Source organism: Eptatretus burgeri, chromosome 12 (assembly GCF_056783735.1).
Source record: "Eptatretus burgeri isolate ZD-2024b chromosome 12, Ebu_testis_v1, whole genome shotgun sequence".
Taxonomy (NCBI): domain Eukaryota; kingdom Metazoa; phylum Chordata; class Myxini; order Myxiniformes; family Myxinidae; genus Eptatretus; species Eptatretus burgeri.
In genome coordinates, this window is record NC_140972.1 from 85,946,134 (window position 1) to 85,967,490 (window position 21,357).

At 40.3% G+C, this 21,357-nt stretch overlaps 1 protein-coding gene across 1 annotated transcript in view; it reads right to left on the minus strand.

The window, feature by feature from the left end:
- Positions 1 to 21,357, minus strand: part of LOC147016037 (neogenin-like) — a 557,153-nt gene that overhangs the window by 230,023 nt on the left and 305,773 nt on the right. Inside the window, exon 5 of the mRNA XM_085849139.1 lies at positions 20,332 to 20,468. Within this exon, the coding sequence (XP_085705265.1) occupies positions 20,332 to 20,468 (137 nt within the window). The remainder of the gene's footprint in view (positions 1 to 20,331; positions 20,469 to 21,357) is intronic.

Sequence of the window (21,357 nt, forward strand, 5' to 3'; positions counted from 1 at the left end):
GTGCAGGCCAGGAGTTCCTGGGTTAAGGCCCGGTCACACCTTGACGTTTTAGCCAATGTATGCCGATTTTTGAATTTTTTTTCTAAAACGCTGGCACCCATTGAATACGTTATGGGTAAGTTTTGATAACATTGAGAGCACGCTGAAAAACACTGCCATACGTCGTTGTACGTTGGCTTTAAACGTACTTTTTGGTTGTCCTCAAATTTTTTCATGCTTGAAATTTCACGACGTATGCCGGCGTATGACTCACACGTTCTGCTACGCTGGCCACAAGTTGTATGCACGGTCTGCGATCGTTGACAGACGTCAACACATGCTACTTGTAAGTTAATCATAAGTTGAGACTCGCCGAGGTAATGTTTAGCGTACCCGAAACTTATTTCTAACCTATGATTAACGTGTTGTTGGCACGTTACGCGATCGTTGCCACACATCGACAGACGTTACTTTTAAGTTACTCATAGGCTGAAAGACGTCGGTATAATGGATCGTCCTTGCGTCAGCGTCCACGGCCACGGCCAGGACACTTATTTGCAGCATTCTTCAAATTTTCTTGGGCATGACGAGGATGTTCACACTTCGATGTCTAGCTTGGCTATGATTCCAATTGTCCATCGGCAGCGTCTATTTAAAATAGTCGAGTTTGAGTGTTTTAACACGTTCAGAAGAAACACTTCAAATTTCCAAACCACAGCGTCAAAAAACAAAGGCGAGTGACAGCAATTTAAATCGTTCATTGTAAACAATGAAAATAGCTGAGTGGTACCGTTTAAAAGTCGTTGAGTGTAAAAAAAAATCCAATTGTTGAGCGCAAGCGTCTACTTTCAATAGTGGAGATGCAGCCATTTAAATCGTTGAGTTTATAATTTAAATCGTTAAATCGTTAAACGCAAGGACGATCCATCATAACCCACACGCTCCCCCTCACACTCACCTACTACTGCTAACATGAACAAACTACTACTAATACTAATACTAATACTGATACTGATACTGTTACTGCTGACATGGACATCGACTCAAAAAGGACTCGAAAACACTGTTGGGTTCCCCTTTTATGAACACCATTTTTATATACCAATTCCCAAAACCGCTGGGAACACGTCTTTATATGGCAGTTGTAAGCTAGAAACACGTTAATTTTTTTTTTGTCGACCGGAAGACGTCATTGGAATACGTCTACATACGTCGATGTGTGTTGGGACTACGTAAAGAATTGGTTCAAAGCACGTCAAACATAAGTGAGAAATAAGTTTCGCGTAAAAAAGACATTACCGCGACGTGTTTCGACTTATGAGTAGCTTATAAGTAGCCTTTGTGGACGTGTGTAAGCGTCCACATATCGTGTGTAAAAGTTATCCCCATCGCATGCGGAACGTGTGTCATACGCCGAGTACGTCGTAAAATTTTGAACATGTTTAAAATTTATTGACGTACTCTACTTACTACAACGTATGATAGCGTACTTTAGCGTTGTACTCACGTATACCAAACTTACTCATACCGTATTTGACGTGCCCCAACGTTTTAGACACATTTTTCTTAGGTCGGCATACGCTGGCAAGATCGCCAAGGTGTGACCGCGATGTTGACACTTCCATTTCTACGGCAGCTATGATTCGAATCGTTGTGCGTCAGCCTTTTAATAGGCTACGTCACGACATCGTCGGCGATGCGTGCAACGCGCTATGCCTAAGTTAGACTATCGTTGGGCATCGGTTGTGTAGGCCGACAACAGGTTCAGCATTCGTTGGTATAAGTTATCTATAACACAACGAAACGTTCTGTGTCCGTTACCAATGCGTTATACATAAGACCAAGTCGCTATGAATACGTCCGAATCTTTAAAAAAAAAAACATCAAAAGTTCAACGTAAGCCAGCGTTTTTAGATACATTTTAATACGTTGCCATCGCTGGCTAAAACGTCAAGGTGTGACCGGGCCTTTACAAAGGCATTTTGTTACGAACAATTTTTCATGCAGTTAGTAAATTGATCGGCCGTTGACTCAGTGTTATAAATGGTGATATCAGCGCACAAGTGGAGGCTTATACTCACTCGGTGATTTAACAAGCTCAGCGGGAGACCAACCATTACCTTGTTACCCACACTCGCATCGTTCAAAATAAGGAAATGCCACGTTGAAGAGTTTTACTACTGTATTTAAATTCCACAAAGTTCAGATTTGTTTTTGAGAAAGATGAATTTCTCTGATTGGTCAGATGAAGCTTTATTTTGTTATCATGTGCTGCACAAGCAGCACTTAACAATGCAGAATACTCACACATCCCAGAGTATTGTCGGTCCGATTTTGAAATGTGATAAAATTAATTTAACTCACGCTTTGATACACTCGGTATGCCTGGTACGTATGACGTCACGACATACTGGTCAGGAAGGATGTACAGTAGGTTTTAACTTTTAACCTCTGCAGCGTATGAGCAATAGCATTTCCCATTGTCCTCGTGGTTGTTTCTAAAGCAATTGGTTGTTTTATATGAATCAGGTGTGCTTTAGAAAGGTTATGTACGTTCTCTGTGTGAGTTTCAAATCAAAATATTTGATAACACCCGACTTCCGAGCTGTTTTCCATATCAAAATGTTTTCCAAATTACCGAGATAATTTTTTTTTTCCATCCGACACACGAACATTGGCAGCTGTTTCTAAAAAAATAATGTTTATGCACATCTCTTTGAAATGTCTATAATGCAATGTTAATTTTTTTCATTTTTTAATTGAAATTCAACTTAAGCAAGGGTGAAAGCTCCTCAATGTTATTGGGTTGAAAAGAGTTCTGTAATCGGTCATCAACACTCCACACTGACTCCAGTCGGCCAATGCAGATGACTGAAAAATGGTCAATATCTGCCTGTACTGATTACCGGTTCCGATATCGGTCCAGCATATATATATATATATATATATATATATATATATATATATATATATATATATATATATATATGTATATATATATATAAATATATATATATAAATATATATATAAATAAATATATATATATATATATAAAAATATATATATAAATATATATATATAAATATATATATAAATATAAATATATATATATATATATATATATATATATATATATATATATATATATGTATATATACAAATGTTCACCCCCATGCTCTTCCAGCAAATAAAGCTGCATAAAGCAACCAAGAAGAGCTACACAATGCAATCCCTTAGCTGTTTGAAACCCTACCGAATTCCTCTACAGCTGCAGACATTCACAAGTGGTACATATGTACATGATAATCCCAAAGCTACACAACCCCTCAGCCATCACAAGAGTTTCATCGCTTGTTGGTGAGTCATCGGTGACAGTGTAGACAGAAATACGCACTACCAAGGCTCCCAAACATGTCCCACATGAAATGCCAATAGCAGTTAACATATAAATATAAAGACTATCCTTCCACATCACTCCTCTAGTCCTTGAATTAAATGTCTTTATCAGATTAATGAAAGCCATATACAGCTCAAGGTGTTGTTCCCAGCATTTTTCCTCAATCTCTCCTGCTGTGAAAATCATGTCTTTTGTTCCATGGCATGGTCAAAAGCAACATTGTGTTTCAGGGAGAATATCCTCAGATACAGGAAGGAGACAATTTAACAGAAGATGGGCGAGGATCTTCCCAGCAATGAAGAGTAGTGCTATCTTCCTCAATAGTTCTCTTTCAAAGACATCAGTGCTTTCGAGTAGTGCTGTACCTCGATTGGTCATTTTTTTAAGATTCATGACTTTTTATGTTGTGAGATTCACGATGTTGGCATATCTGAGGTCTGCTGGGATTTCTTCATCCTCTCATTTTTTTCAAAAGTATTTGTGTCATCTGTACTCTAGTTCTTCTCCTGCATGCTTGACGACTTGAGTAGGTATTGCTTGATGCTTTGGTGTTCTTGCTGAATTGCACACTATTTCATCTAAAGCTGCTGCATGTGCCATGAAGTACCGGATGCTGAGAAATGTAGTTGATGGAGTCATCGGACACTTCTGCCTGGAGATTCACTCTCGAGTCTCGAAGGCTGAAGCCTTGATGGCTTCAGCATTCTTTTGAAGTGAGAAGTAAGGAGCAGTCCTGTGATCACAGAAGAAAGGGAGCCGTTGAGCAAGACCCATAAATGGTTATTTCAGCGCATAAGATACTACTCATCATAATTGTTGGCATAATGTTGAATTCATTAGGCATTATTAACCACCACTGGTTCTTGATGTCATGGATTCTTATTGGAGTGTCAACTCTGAAACACCATTTTGCTTTGCACTTAGAAAAGTGATCATGAAACAATTTGCCATACGTGGAAAGCTCTCCACTTTTTATATTTGTTAATTAGCTCCTTGATAGCAGCATTGTTTTCATCAAACAAATATTGGTGGTGGACATCTTGCTGGTGGTGTGCAGTGTTCACAATAGTCGAGCACGCTTTATGTATGCCTTCCATTGTTCTTCAATGCTTTTTTGGTCGGTTGGAATTTCCGAGAGTTTATCCAACAAGTTATGCTAAAGGTTCTCCAAAATTGCAAGATCTTTTATGGTTTTCACGGTTAACTTTCACTACATTCGTTTTGTCATCTTATGTTGGGTTGATGGCAGCTGCAAATCCATAGCGGAACTTACAAGATGGTGGTCTGTCCAATAATCACCATCTTATCTCATCACTCTTGTGATCTGAATGTCTTTCCTTCAATGTGTCCATCTGATGTAGTTGAGAAGGTGGCAATGTTTGGATCAGACATATGTCTCGATGTTGTCTTGAATTTGTCACTTTGCCTGAAGATGGTGTTCATGGTAATCAGCTTATGCTCCACACAGATGCTGAGGATGAGGATCCTATTCAAGTTGACATTTATAACTCCCTCTTCTGTATGGCACTGACGCAGAGTCCAGTGCAGCAGCCTTCTCTTACATTCAAATCACGAAGTAAAATTGGCATATCTTCCTTCGATACTGAGGATAGCATCTAGGTCAGTAAATAACTTTTCCTTGATGATTTCATCAACATCGAGCATATGAGTGTGTGCGCTAATGACTGTGGCCTGACGCTCTTTCTTGATCAGTTTGATTACAAAAAGTCACGGGGTGCTTATTGAGACCTACAGATAACTTTGATAGTCCATTGAGGATCTTGCTATTGATCGGAAATCTGACACCATTAATTGGTCTTTCTTCCACCGACTCCAATTTTAAGGTGTTGTCCTTCACTAGCCCTCCATGTTTCACTCAGTGCAGCAATGCCAATGTCATACCTCGCTATCTCACAATGGTAACTGTACTGCGTTTTGGTCGGTCACTTCTCTGACTACCCATGACAGTGCAGGCATTCCAAATTATAAATTTAATACTTTACTTTATTTGTTTTGACCGCAATGAGAGCAATCCTACTGGGGGCGGTTACCAGTCAGTAGTAGTTGAGAAGGTCTATATTTATGGCATCTTTTCTTGCCCCTTCCCACATTGGCATCACCAGAGGGGATCCTGATGAGACCACAGTAATGATTACAGATGCTGACCTGAACTTCTTTACTTGTATTAGTAGGAAATAGATACATCAATACACTGCATTGGATTTGAAGTATGGATCTCAGTATCATGAGCAATGTGCTGGGATGGGTACACCTGCATTCCTTCAAAAACGCATTTGAATGGTGATTTCCACATAAAGTTGGTTCTATTCAGCAACGGGCGTTAATCAACATGCTAAAACATGGTACATCAGGGTACCATAGAATGTCATACATGTCAAACTAGAAGGGCATCTGGTAAAGAGCATACCTCCACCATGCAATGCCTGATCCATGAGAACACATCTGTCCCAATATATTTTTGAAATATCATGCTATATATCATTTTTGCCATTATCTCTCAATGGTGAAGAATCACTTCACAAATTAAGTAAATCTCATATCCAGATGCGGACTCGGTTTCTTCACCAACATTGAAGCATTTTTTCCTTGTCACATACCCAACCTGCCCACCAAATTTCATCCGAATCCATCCCAAACTCTTTGAGATATCGTGATATATATAAGTTTAGCCCTATCTCTCATAGCTGAAGAATCACTTAAAATATTCTAGTAGTCAGATCCAGATCCGGATTTTCACTAAAATCTAATCAGTTCGTCCTTGTCACACACTCAACCAGCCCAACAAATTTCAGCCGGATCTGTCTAAAACTTTTCGAGATATCCTACAAACAAACAAACAAACAGAGAGGGGTGAACACATTTTCATCTCCTTCACCTTCAGTGGAGGAGGTAAAAATGTTTTCATGAAAAACCAATATGCAATGTTTGAAGGAAAAAGGATTTCATCAAGAGTTTTTCGGAGAGATTATCTAACAGGGGACAAGGATTTAAGTGAATTGGTTGTGATGGGTGTGGGAATGCTGAAATAATCTGTAGAGTTGAGATACATTGCCATTTATCTGTGTCAGACAATCAGTCATAAATGCTAATTACATTAGTGGTCTGGTGCTTGTCACCGGTGGGCCAATTAATCATGGAACGTTTAAAGGATTCCTTACCATTACTAATCACCACAAAGGCCATTCAAGGTCGCTGCTTCAAGAGCATTCAGTGTATGACTATCTTTAAAAATATAGAATGTGCAAACAAAGCTTTATGGACAATGCAAACTGGACATGCTAACCTCTGATGATGTGAGCAAGTGGAGTAGCTAGCTGTATAGAAAAGGATAATCTTATTTGCAGCAAATTACAAATTAATATAGTTTATAACTACTAATTATATAATAGAAACACTGCTGGCTCAGGCAATAAGTTTCAAAAGTAGACAATCCTTCTTTGTATTCCTTTTGGTGCTTCCTCTTAAGGACAAAAATATGTTTTTTAATGTCCACACAGACAAGATGATTCTCTCCTTCTTCTTCAATGGTCATTATTATCCCAAATTGTGGGGTTGGCCAGGGGAAGCTTGGCCCAAATCTTCACAAACTGGCTGGCCAGGCCTGCCATTTGACCAGTTAGGGCAGGAATTTGGCCATGGTGTTGGCAATGGCTCACCTACTCTTTGGAAAGGACACCATGGGATCTTTAACATCCACCAAGAAACGCTGGCAGATGGGACTAGCAGGGCACCAGTTTATTGTCTATCCAAGAGACAGCACACACACGCATTGATGAATCACCCTGCTTATGAAACACAGGGATGACAGTTTATAGCTGGGTCAGGAATTGAACCCAGGCTAAACAGCTTTAAGGCAGGTGTGTGTACCTCCAGGCCATCCTGCTCGCCCCAGAAAAGATGATATAAATTTAATAACTATAATTACATCCATGTGGTATTGGACACTTGCTGCACAGTAGGCTATCAATGAAATAGGCAAATAAAATCTCACCCTACTGTTTTTGACCATCAATGACATTATCCAAAAACAATCATTTCAGCGGTCCATTGCTCATTAAGTGCTGTCAGATTTATCTCGGATAAATTTCGAACTACTTTGTCAAAATTACAAAATGACAAAATGCTTGAAAAATGCTCGCATTGTCACAATAATTTGAGATCTATATAAAAACTTGATTGAGTTCATCATTATGGAGCTTTCTTTTCCATGTATAAAGCTCATGGGCTGGCGGGATAGCGTAGATCGAGGTATTCACACTGCCTCTGGGCTGTCCACAGTCTGGAATGTAATGTCATCCCAGATATAAACCGTCATCCTGGTGTTTCGCAGGCTGCGCGATGCATCAATGTGTGTGCTTTAAGCTGGGCATCCCATCTGCTACCATTAGTTAGTGAACATTAAAAATTCAATGGTGTCCTTCACGAAGAGTAAGCAAGCTATCTACAGCATCTGTCCAAGTTCTAAAGTATTACCCCATTACTACTGAGAAGGCAAACTACCCAGTGTAATCCTTGCCGTTGAGGATGCTTTCACAACACCAAAGCTATCTTCAGGAAAAACACCAAAAACTAGAGGGGGAGCACTCGGTAGAGTGCAAAACCTCCGCCGCCAATACTGCTGGGTCACTTAAGTGAACCTGATATCCTATTCATTGTAGGTCAAAACTGATCAGACTCTACTGAACCACGATTGAATAAACTAAACTAGATCGATGCACATGTAGAAATGGCAAAAAATTAAAATCGAAATTTTTTTGAAAAAAAAAGTTGCAAAACTTCTGGGTTTTTTTCTCGTACAAATTTTTATTTGGGGGGGGGGGGTTGGAAATCACTTAAAACATCTAGAAATGCAAAAAAAAAAAAATTTTTTTCAAATAAAATCGAAATTTTTTTGAAAAAAAGTTGCAATTTTTTTTTTCTCTAACAATTTTTAGCAGCGTCTCGCATTGCAAACGCTGCTCATAGAGAGCTCGGCGTTGTCCTTCTTCTTCTTCTTCTTCTTCTTGTTCTTCTTGTTCTTCTTCTTATTATTATTCTTATTCTTCTTGTGAAGACAAAACCTTAATCTCGAGGACTCGGCTCTTGTATATGCAAGATCCGGATCGCCTTAAATACTGAGCACATGTACACATCCTCACATCGACGGTGCCTTTTGAGAGCGTCTATCATGAACTTTTAAATATATTCGGACATTTGCTTTAAAGTTTCGAAAAGTTCACGTTACTATTTAAAGATTATTCCATTTATCGTATTGTAATTTCGTAAATACATTATTCATTTCGTAAATACACGATATATCGTAAATACGTAAATACATTATGACGCGTTTCGCTATTTGCTTAATCAAGGCACATGGCGAAATATCGGAAGTTGTTGTTGTTGATTTTTTTTAATTTATTTTTGAAAAAAAAAAATTTTTTTTCGCCGACAAAACCTTTAGGACGCTGCTCGTGGACACATTTGTCCTTATTTTTTTGTTGGAAATCACTTAAAACATGTAGAAATGCAAAAACAAAAATTTAAATATTTTTTCAAAATGGCCACCATAGCGGCCATATTGGACTTTGGACCAAGTCCAAAATCTAATGGCATGATCCTTGGACCATACCTAATCCCCCCACCAAGTTTTGTCGAAATCCTTCCAGGAGTTTTTTCCGTAATACTGTTCACAAACAAACAAACAAACAGAAAGAGGTGAAAACAGTAACCTCCGTCCATCTTCGATGGTGGAGGTTAATAAAAAGATGATAACACTCATGGAGGGGCTTTTATGTACTATTTTACATACAAGACGAGGGAATTGAGAGAGAGATCTTGTACTTTTTGACTGATTTCAGGGAAAAATTTCAAACAAAGTACAAGATCTCTCTCAATTCCCCAGTCAGTCAAAAAGCGATTTGAACAGCTGCTCATCTCACCATTGATCAGTCATAATACAATAACAAACATGCACCAACAGTGTTAAATGGCATAATATTTTATCTGGGATTTAAAGTTTTGCAGACAAGAGAGACCATGTGACACATCAACACCAAATTAACTTAATCCAAGTGTCTTTATATCTGTTTTGAACTAATCCCATGATTACCATTTCCTGAATCGAACACACCATCCGATAACCTGGTATTATTAACTTGCACATCACATTTAAACTCGGACAGGAAACACAGCAATTGTACCACCACCTATTTGCCTACTGTTATCAAGAAATGCCATGATATATTTAACATTCATCACCTAAATGCAGACGAGACATTTGAAGTGCAACGTGATAAAAATAAAAAAGACAGCGCCCCCTGCCTTGAGCAGGGTGACAGTTTATTTTCAGGCTGACTTAAATCAACCAGAGAACAAATCCATGATCAGATAGCCTGAAGGTGAACATGCCACCAACAGAGCTTCCCTGCTGTCAATCAACGTCCAACAGCAAGCCTTCCATGCAGGTTTATCATGCAACGACTAACCAGTCTCCACTCTGTTGATACCTATGGGGTCACCAATTTATCAATTATGGTGAAGTTTGACTATTTTTTTCTCAATCCACCCACCACACTCCCATTCCTGCTGGCTGCTCCATGCATTTCCTTTCTCCTTTCATCTTCAAATCTCCTTAACTTCATTCCCAACTCCCCCCACACTTCTTTCTCTCTCCTATCATCCCTCATCTTTGTTTCTTCCCCTCATTTTTAATTCTTCATTAAGAATAATTTTTATATTATTATTAAATGAAGAATAATAATTCATTTAATTCTTCATCCTACACCCCTTCCCTTGTGTGTACATATATATATATATATATATATATATATATATATATATATATATATATATATATATATATATATATATAGATGTGTGTATATACTTCTGAGGGTCCTGAGTTCAAATCCTTCTCAGCTGTTAACTCGACCTGTCATCCTTCCGAGGTCGGCAAGATGAGTGCCAGCATGCTGGTATACTGTGTCGGAGTGGCGACCCGTCCAGAATTGTGCCCAACAGCCAAGAAGACTGCTTCGGCAGCACCAACGCTCTGCACACTCAGAGTATGGTCCCAATAGATGGATGGATGGATATGTACTGTGTAATCTCAGATAGATGTCCCTTCTGAGATCTAACAGGATTGGTGTCTTGAAACCATAAGTCACATGAGTAGTTCAACTGATCTGTCTCAGAACTGTTCAAAATAGATCGTTATGAAAACAAACAAAAAAAAACATCAATCTGGGTAGCACCTGGGTAGCATTACACTGGGTCGCACCTTCAATGCGTTTTCTTTAACCCGGAGTGTGAAACGGGCTGCCAGTCATATTGTACCTCGTTTTCTCACAATGCTAAAAAAAATTGTCTCCACATCTTTGTTCGCTCTCAGCGTATGTCAAAAGCTTCAGGGTAACCCTGTAGTCTGATCTCATGAGTGAAAGATATTATGTAAACTACCATTAATATGTTATATCATCTCATCTAGTATTGAATAAATGTGAACAAATAAAGGAAGGTCATGGTCCTCCTTTTCAATCCCAAAGGCAGGAACCAAGATATAACCAAGGAACCAAAAAGCAATTTGTTTCCTCCCACCAACAATTACAGCAAAATGGTTGTTCATACCTTTGACTCTCATTCAATTTTCCAGAAGACCGTGTGATCTATAGCAATGTGGGGAAAGTGAAGTAATTAAGGAACCACACTTTCCCAACATTCGTGTTGAAAAATAAGACAACTACTTAATATGGTATCCTCACAAAGGAGTCAAGAACGTGACATCGTAAGAGAAGAGATTACATTATCGTGAAGGATTTCTTCATTAAGGATGATGAGGAAGGTGGTGAAGTGGAAATAGGATAATGGTGAGGAAGGTGATGAAGTGATGCCCTCTTCCTGTCCAGGCTGGAGTTCCTCAAGGCAGCGTTCTGGGCCCTGTTCTATTGCTGGTTTTCATCAGTGATCTCTCAAACTCTCTGGAAAATCCTCTTTATCTCTTTGCTGATGACTCCGCCCTCTGCCGTACCATTTGTCATCCCGCAGACCGGCAAGCAGCAGCTTCTTCGCTCACTGCAGATCTGGATAAAATCACAAACTGGTCCAACACGTGGAACATGTCTTTCAATCCGGACAAATCTTACACGATCACTATGTCTCTCCGAAAGGACCCTTTAAAATCCCCCCCCCATCCACTTTCTCAACACTCCTCTGGAAGAAGTCCTTCCTTTCAACCTTCTGGTGTCACAATCTGCCATGATCTTTCCTGGGAAAGCCACATTTCAAACCTCGCCTCCAACGCCAGTCACTGACTGGGAATCCTCCGTCATGCAAAGCCTTTCCTCGGCCCACCTGAGCTCCTGACCACATACAAAGCTTTCGTCCACAGCCTGATGCAGTACTGCTCTCCCCTCTGGGCTGGTGCTCCTGCCTCCCACCTTTCTCGGCTTCACCCTGTGCAAACCAAGGAATTTCGGATCATTGGCATCTCCTGCAATGAGGCTGAGTCTTTGGGGGACTCACTCTCTCACCGCAGGTTGGTCAGTGGTCTTTCTGTCTTCTACCATCTCCTCTCCGGTCTCGTCCCCCCCCCCCACCCCCGCTGTGCCTGCCATTTGTCCCCACAATATTTCCGCAGGGTGCTCAAGGTCCGCCAACAACCCCCTTCTGGTAAAACTACCAAAATCACGAATCACTGTCCACCTTCACTCTTTCATTCCTCTTTTTTTCCTGCCTTTGGAATAAACTCCCTTACTCTGTTCAATCCCATTCTTCCCTCCAGGTCTTCAAAACACCTTTTCACCACCACCTCTTATCGTCCCCCATCCAAATCCTCGATCTTTACTACCTCTGTCAATCCACCCCAAACACACCTCCTTCAAATTCCCTGCTTTCCTTCCTAAAAGTCCCTGTAATGTCCATCTTGTTTACCCCGTGTTCTGCGTCCCATCCCTCTCCCTTCCACAGATCTCCTAATGTCTCTGTTCCCCACTGTTTTGTTCTTCCCACTCCCACCCCTCTTGTCTCATGCCCCCTTGCTGTATGTTGTGTGTTTGCTCTCACACGAGTCTCGACAAGGTATATATAAAGAAGATAACTTGCTGCAATCAGCATAACGTCACCAAGCAAGGCAGCATCCATTTTCTACTGACAGGACGCTGTTGTTTCGATAATGTTTGTAATTAGATCCCATAAATATTAAAATATAAACTTTGGTAAATTAAACTTTGACTGTGCAGGAGTAAATGCCTGATGTTGGATTAATGGGTAGGGTGGTGGGTGTAAGATCTGAGGGTCCTGAGTTCAAATCCTGCTTGGCTATTGAATTAATACCAGGTGGCATTGACTCAGCCTGTCATCCTTCCAAGGTCAGCAAAATGAGTACCAGCTTGCTGGTATCCTGTATCAGAGTGGTGACATGTCCAGAATTGTGCCCAATAGCCGAGGAGACAGCTTAGGTAGCACCAACACTCTGCGCAGAGTATGGTCCCAATTAAATGGAAGGTACAAGAGTCATTTTACCAAGAAACAGTCGTTGCTTTAGTAAGTTTCATGTTTCTTGGTTTGTTCATAGAATTACACTTTAGTAGTTGTCAAATTTTCGGAAGTCTGATGTTTATATGGAAAGAGGTACGTACTCATGCATCTCTCATGGTATACTGTTGATACTTGCAAAAACAAATGTCCCAGACACCACTAGACCTGCCATTGGACAAAAATGGCTGTCGATGTTCGGGGGAGAATGGCCTATTATTATCAATAGTAATACAACACTGGGGGTTATTATGATCACAAGAGTTGAAAAGAAGATGAAATCACAGACAAATAACCGATATGTTAAAAGCAAGTCAATTTGTTTTGCTCCTGGGAGAATGTACAATTCAATCGGGTCTCATAGTATATACAGGACACTGATTTTAAAATGAATTGCTGGAAACCAATTTTGATAATATCTTCTCCTGTTCCCTTTATAAGGGGTGAGGTCCAATGGCACCAAGTTTCTGCCCTGTCTTCACAACGATACTTCTCCACCTCTTTTTGTCCTCAGCTACCTATCTACACTCTCTAACCACCCCTACCTTACTGATATTCCCCCTCACACAATCCTCCCATCTCAACTGCAGTCTCCCTCTTTTCCTCCTACCTTGCTCCTTCAACCGATCTGCTCTCTGTGCCTTTCTCTTCCTCCATCCACACCAAGTGTCCAGCCCATCTCAGCCAGCATTTCACCAATCTTCCTGTCAAGCTCATCTGCACACCAATCTCCTCCTTCAGTTCGTCCATCCTCCTCCTATCCACCCTCTTCACTCCCACAATCCCCCTGACCCAGTTGTTCTCGCAAACCCTCAGCCTCTGTTGTTGTGTCTCTGTCAGTGCCACCGTCTCCAGGCCGTAAAGGTAGGTCGGCGGTACACACGACATTGAAACCTTCCCTTTCAATTTCCTTGAATCTTTCTGTCTGCCATTACTCCCTCCACCCTCGTCCATGCATTTGCACCCACCTGAATCCTCCTTCGCACCTCTGCCTCAGACTTCCCAACCCCGGTCACTGTTCCTCACAGATAATCAAACCAATTTCCCTGTCTGATCTCCTTCCCCTCAAACCCGATATTGATTTATTTTCTCTGCTGCCCGACCCACATCACCTTAGTCTTCTCCATACTCATCTTCAGCTCATGCTTCCCTAATGCCTCCTTTCACTCCCAGTATGTATTGCATCTCTCACTCATTCTCCACCACAACAGCAGATCGTCCACATCCAGCAACCTCCCAGTGTCCCTCTTTTTCCCTCCCAACCTCTCGATATCACCCCTCAAGCTCACCTTCCTGCTTACCAGCTCCATCACCATGATAAACATGAGTGGGCTGAGAGTGCTTCCCTGCCTCAAACTGATGTTCACGTTGAACTCCTAAGACATTCCAGGACCAACCAAAACTCTTAGTGAACAAAAAATAAAATAAACCAATGTCACCCGCAGGGTGACCCGTATCTTGCCAAAAGGTGACCACGTGTGACTTCTTTAAGGTCACACTGAGGTGAACAGAGCTGCTATCCACCAGGAGCGACTCCTTGAGGAATATCTGCCTACGAGAGATTCCGATGAGAATCGTTCTACAGAGTAACCATGAAAAATATGCGTTTGCCTCATAACGTCACCAAATGACATCATAATGTCTCAAGCTTGACATATCTAGAAAGCACTCATCGAGGTGTTCAATTTGAGGTGCTACACGATATGGTTCCTACAACTTGAAAATTTGACCTTGGGGTCAAATTGTTTGACCTGAGGCGCTAACCATGAAGGTCAAGGCCAATCGCCACCAAAAATTAATCAGCTGAGCACCAGACCATGAACTATATTCCCATGAAGTTTGAAGACGATCCGATCAAAATTACTCAAAAAATAAGGGTTTCGTCGACTCCCCTGATTTGCGACAAAGTGACCTTGACCTTTGACCTTGACCTTCCAAATTTTATGTGCTGAAAGAGACCTCTATAGGCCTCTGATATGCGAAGTTACAAAAATTTCCAATGATAACTGTGCTCTGCAGAGTGATCGATACGTGATTACAGACAAACAAAAAAAAAACATACAAGCTGACTAACATATCTTGCAAAAACTTCATTTTGGCAAGATAATAAATAATAATTCAAAATCACTTTGCTTCTTTTGTAAATTCAAACTAATCCAAATTAATTTGATTTAAAGAGTCTACAGAACTGGTAGTCACGACTGTCCCGTGAGACCACAAATCAGATGCCTTAGGATTTGTAAAGAGCATTGTTGTTAACCATCATTTTGTAATTTGTGTTTGTCATTTGTGGTCTCATGGGACAGTCAAGACAATCCCAATGATCTCAAATTAAATCTCGCATTAGCCAGGTTGCGGCATGTTTGAATGATTTACTTCACAAACCTTTTCATGCATGAAAGATGCATCATTGCAAAAGCCAGGTGTTTATATTTAAAAAAAAAACAAAAAAACAAACAAAATTGAGGCTCATGGAAGAGCGAGGAAACAGAGGAGGAGAAGGCACCACATTGGCAATGTGTTGCAAAGGAAGGGAATGAACAGGTAAATAGGACAGTGAAAGAAACACAGCAATACACCTGAATGAAGCCCTCAAGAGCACAATCACATGATACACCCACCAAGATGTGCAAATACATTAAATCAACAAATTAACACCAAAAATTAATATAACAATTAAGACAAGCTGTGAAATAAGACAATTCTGGGGCAGGTATCCTCATCCTAAGGAGACAGACTCCGAGAGAAAAGAAGATGGCGTTTGGTCATGAAGGAACCACAACTTGAACGGGAACAATGTTTAACAAGAAAAGGAGCAATCAGAGATTTCAGACCCTCGCCAGGACTTGGTTTGTGTGGTGTTTGTGTACTGGTGTGTTACGTAATTAATGAGACACATAATTAGAACTGCTGCTATATAACTGCTGGCAGTGATGACCGGGTACCAAGACGTCCCGCTTTGATGCAAACCTACTGTGATTGAACACTTGACCCTGACGCATATTTATTATTATTTAACTTAAATCAGAATGGGATTAAAATAAATTTAATTAAAAACAAATGGAAGACCAAATAAAATAGGTACTGCATTGAAGTAATCAGAAGGAACCCAAACAAGCAAAAAGCAAAGATGAAGTCATCAGGAGGAACCTGGATAGGACTGAGATTTCAACTGCTACTCCTCTACCATCAAGACCATTCAGACACAGCCAAGTGAGCCTTATTCAAAAAATAAGAAGAAGAACCCAGATTCAAAAAAATAAATAATTCAGGCTTCCAGACCATGTGACCGATCAGGTTTAAATTTAAAACCTCTATTCCCCATCACTACAAGATCATAATTGTGAAGTTTCATGTCAATTGATGAAGCAGTTAAAGAGAAATAATTTCTTTTAAAGATTTTCAATCAATCCAATATGGCTGCCAGACCAAGTGAGCCATCAGATATTCGTAAACACCCTGGTATCAGCAAGACTTGCGGAACATTTATGTGAGTTTTCCCATCTATCTGTCCAGCAGTTCTGGAGAAGATTTTTTTTAGAGGTGTTAGGGTAAATCCAATGACTGCCAAACCATGTGACCTGTGATGTCATACGTGGGGACATTTTGTTCCTCATGGATAGGCGGTCATAGCTGTAAAGTTTTGCCTCGATCTGTTCAGCCATTTGAGCGAAGAAGATCTTTGAAGGTTTTCTTTTTTTTTTTAAATATGGCTGCCGAATCACATGATCGATGACATCATGAATTATTTTCTTTACCTTCACTTTCTAAAGTTTACTTTACCAATTTATCACAAGATTACCCTCAAAAATGTTCAAACCAATTGGATGTAGCATTCTGCATATGTAATTATGATGTCATAACGAAGGCACCTATGACATCATTAAAAAACCCTCATTCCACATGAGGAGTACTTGCCACATGCCAAGTTTCAGTTTTTTCCTTGGTGCGATTTCAGAGATATAGAGGTCCAAAGTTTTTCCTTTTTTCCAACATCGGTGCCACACCACGTGACCTATGACTTCATACTTATCATTACAACATTATACATGCATAGTTGCTCCTGTGGTGAAAATTTCATCTCAATCTGAGAAGTGGTTGCAGAGAAAAACATTCAAGTTCTGTGTGGACAAACAAACAAACAGACAGACACACAGACAGATACACAGACCCAAATGCAATACCCTCTCCTCTGGTGAGGGTAATAAAAAAGTGACCAATGACTGCACATTTTACTGTATACCCATTGATAACTCGCATTGGTACTGAATAAAACAAGAAAGCCTCACTTCAATATTGATGACTTATAAGAGTCCAAATGTTTTTCCCATGGAAAATATTTTCAGAACTAAGTTCGAAGCCAATGATTTATTGTCCAATGGCATAAGTAAGGCCTAAGTCACATTTGCTCCACGTCGAGGATACGGTGGCCGTACGCCCTCTGAATTGACAGAAACGTGCGGCGGCCGCAGAGTTTCTGAGGTGGCCTCAGGGTGGCCCTACGCCATATGGCTATATTTTACAGGCCGTAAGGTCGACGTGGAATTATAGCGTGGAGTTATAACTTTTTTAATTGCTACGTTCGCCGTAGAAATTCGACAAGCCGAAACAAAATAACTGGTAAAAAAAAAAAGAAAGAAAAAAAAAAGAACCCACTTGTTACCGTCCGTCTGGCCGCACGTTCGCCTTAGGGCCCCCCCTGCGGTCCCCTGCGGTCGCCTTGCGGGCACCTTGCATCTGCCTTGAAAATTCTATGGCTGCCGCAGGAACGCCCTCAGGTCACCGTGCGACATCAAATCAAAGACCGTACGGCACCCCCACGTTTTCGGTCTCCACAATTTATAAAAAACCCCGTGCGGCTCCCCGAAAAATAAAAACATATGTGACTGCTACATTGTGTGACCGTGGAAATACTGCGGCCACCCTATAATTGCTAGTGGCCGTATATTTTGGAGACCCCACGGCCGCCGTGGCAAATGTGACTTAGGCCTAAGCAAACACCTGTGTGATACAGACTGAAAACTACCGGAAAAAAAAGTTCCAACATCTGTGCTACTTTTCACTTCATGGTCAGGAGGAAAATTACCTTGAAGGACATTTTTTTTGACTATTTCCTTGTACTGTATGTGTGAATAGCAAGTGCATCTGTGACGAGTTAAAGGCACAACAGCATTTCCATTAAATGGGGACTATTCTCTCAGCGTTACTTACCATTTTTAATTGATGGAAACAATGACACCCTTAAAATATATAAAACACAATTCTCCAAGAGATAATCATTGCAATACTGCCCTGCTTCCTTCTGACTGGACAATTGTGCTGATAAAAATTTGAAAACTCATAGCACCCCTTGCACTAGGATATTGGTGAATATGGTAAATCGAAAGCGAGGCCGAAAACCTGATCCAGCTGGGATTGAATGATGTCATCCAAACGACAAATTACCTGTTCTTGCAGTGGAGCAAGGAAGAGTTATTCTTTTTCACTGATTGCTTGTAGTGGAGATTCTACTCGCATTAGATTTCATAAATAGGATTGGCAGGATGGCCTGGAGGTATGCGCACTACCCTCTGAGCCGTCTTGCCTGGGTTTGAATCTCAGCCCAATGACAAAATGTCATCCTGATGTCTTGTGTGTGCTGTCCCTTGGATGAATGTTAAACTGGATGTTCTGTCTGCCAACATTAGTTGGTGGATGTGAAAGATCCTACAGTGTCCTTCACAAATAGTAGACGAGCTATCGCCGGCACCCTGAACAAATTCAAAATTCCTGCCCTATTCCGACAGGAGGCATTTTATCACTGGCAGAGCTCAGCCCCACGACCTACCCTCCTCCCCCCCAATCCTCCCCAGCCAATGATGCTACTCATAGCAGTGAGCAGAATACAAAATAAGAAGATAATACACAAATACAATAATAACGAGAACAACACTTTGTAGAGCGCATACCTTCACCAGGCTGAAGAGTTTACGTTTTGTTTCCCACTGATAGGCTGCTAATTCATCCGTACCTCAACCAAAATCTAATCAGCTTGTTCTTGTCACTGACTCAACTCATCCACCAAGTCTTCTTATAATCCATCCACAACGTTTAGAAATATCACCTCTTGTCTATACCTGATATGAAAAGAGGGATGTTTGTCTGTCACCATTTTTCTCAGAGATGGCCAAACAGATCTTCGTCAAACTTTCAAAGAAAGGTTCATCAATGAGTGCTGGGGAGTGTTTTAGGGGGAATTTTTAAAAATATATATATGTATTTTTTTTCACTTACAACAACCCTAAAATCGCTCTCTCGTGCCTTGGACTTTGTAGCTATGTGAAAGGTAATATTAAATGATTCCCGACGCCATTCCTCAGTGAGTGTATGAAGGTGTTTCAAATGTCTAACGAAAAATAAAAACAAAATAAATATTTGATTTCTTCAAAATGCCAACAGGATAAGAACAGCAACGGGTAATGCCGGGTACCCTTGCTAGTGCTATACTGTACATCGTTTTAGGCCTTTTGTCTCAAAGGTGAAGAATCGCTTTAAAATTCTAATATCCAGATCTGGATTTTCACCAAAATCTGACTAATTCATCCTTGTCACACACCCAACCTGTCCACCAAGTTCCATCCAAATCCGTTCCTAGCCTTTTGAGATATCCTGCTCACAAACAGCCAAACAAGAACGATGTCGTGCATTGCATGATACTTGCGAAAACCAGATAAACAATAGTTGCCATGGAAACAACAACTTGGTAATTTCAGATATTTGACCGATTAAGTGTTTTACATGATTGAATGTTATGCGTGACAAATTTGGTTGATAGATTTTTCTAATCGTGGCCTTATAGGTGTTTTACATGTTTTACATGAGATTTGACTGGGTCTGATTTAGGAGGCAAAGTCGTAATTTGTTCAGGATCCCAATGACACCTTTTCCACTCTCCGCAAAAGACACCAAGAGATATTTTACATCCACCAACTAAAAGACAGGATGACCAGCTTCAAACCCAACTGATTGATGACACCTTGTGATGCAATGCAGCACCAATCTGACAATTTATAGCCAGGCGGAGGATCAAATCCAGACACGTCAAAGGTAAGTGCCCTAACACTGTACATCTCATCAGACTCAATATATTATTAGATAATCATGTAACTTGCTGCAAGCTTTATTGAAAAATAAGGTTATAGTTCTTCGACTATAGCGAGTATCTCATTTGTAGAACTTTTTAAACACCCTTCGCATGTCTCATTCAGCACAAGAAGACAAGAACAGCTTCAGAAAAGCAACAGATAAATAAATTTTACTCTATAAACCTTCGCAAGGCCACTACCACCAATAAAGTAGCTATGATTCAATTCGGCAATTCAAGTGTATCAACATGAATGGTTCATATATTTTCATACAATTGTTTGACATTATTTGTGCGTACCAAGAACGGTGACGTGAGCTCGGTGGTGCAAGGTCTTGTTTCCTGACTTAACTACACATGAGTACAAGCCGCCATCCCCCTCCTGTACCCAGCCAATGTCCAGGATTCCTCTTCGCTCACTCACCTCTCCGTGGAACCTGCAAATGCATGAAGTGTCAGCACAGTGCCATGTTAAACTATTCTGAATGAATTTAGGTGGAGACATGGATCATGTTTACAAATCCAGAATTATGCTACAAAAGGCATGTCTTAAATAACTATAACCACCATAATTACAATTTATGTTCATTTTTGGTATACACTATTACATCATATTTTAATACATTTAAAGAATGACACCAAATGTAGAATGAAAGTTAGACTATTTTATCATGATGATTACAAATAAAGACATGATCATAAAGATCTAATTTTTTTCTAAACAAAATTTTGGCTCATGGAACAGCAAGAGAAGATCGGAGATGGGAATATAAATCATAATCTTCATTTAGCTCTTTTTTAGATCCACTGTAAGAAAAAGGCCTCAGCATGATTGTTCCAGCTTTCTATCTTGTGTCACTCTTGTCGAAGTCTAACCTCCATAGTAATCTGTCAGCTTGTTTCTCCATCTCTCAGTTTGTCTCCCATTACTTTGTTTTCCAATTTGCTGTGCCCATTCTATTACTCTTTTCGTCGATTGGCGTTCTATTCACATCATGCCTTGCCCATTACCATTTCAGACTTTTGGTATTTTTCATTATATCCCTTACTCCAAACTTTCCCCTCATGGTAGGTGTTTCTCCATTTGTCTTTCAAAGTTATTCCGAACACGCTCCTCTCCAGATTTCGTTGAGCACTTGCTAGTCTTCTTTACATTTATTTGTCAAAGTCTAAAGTTTGGGCAGCCTGCCCTTGAAAGTATAATTTAATCGATTGATCAAACAACTTTAATTTTAAACTACAGATTTGAAGCAAGCCCTTCAAAATGAAGCTATATTAACCATAAGAAATCCATCCTTGCTCGATTCCTTGTATTATTTCTCTGTT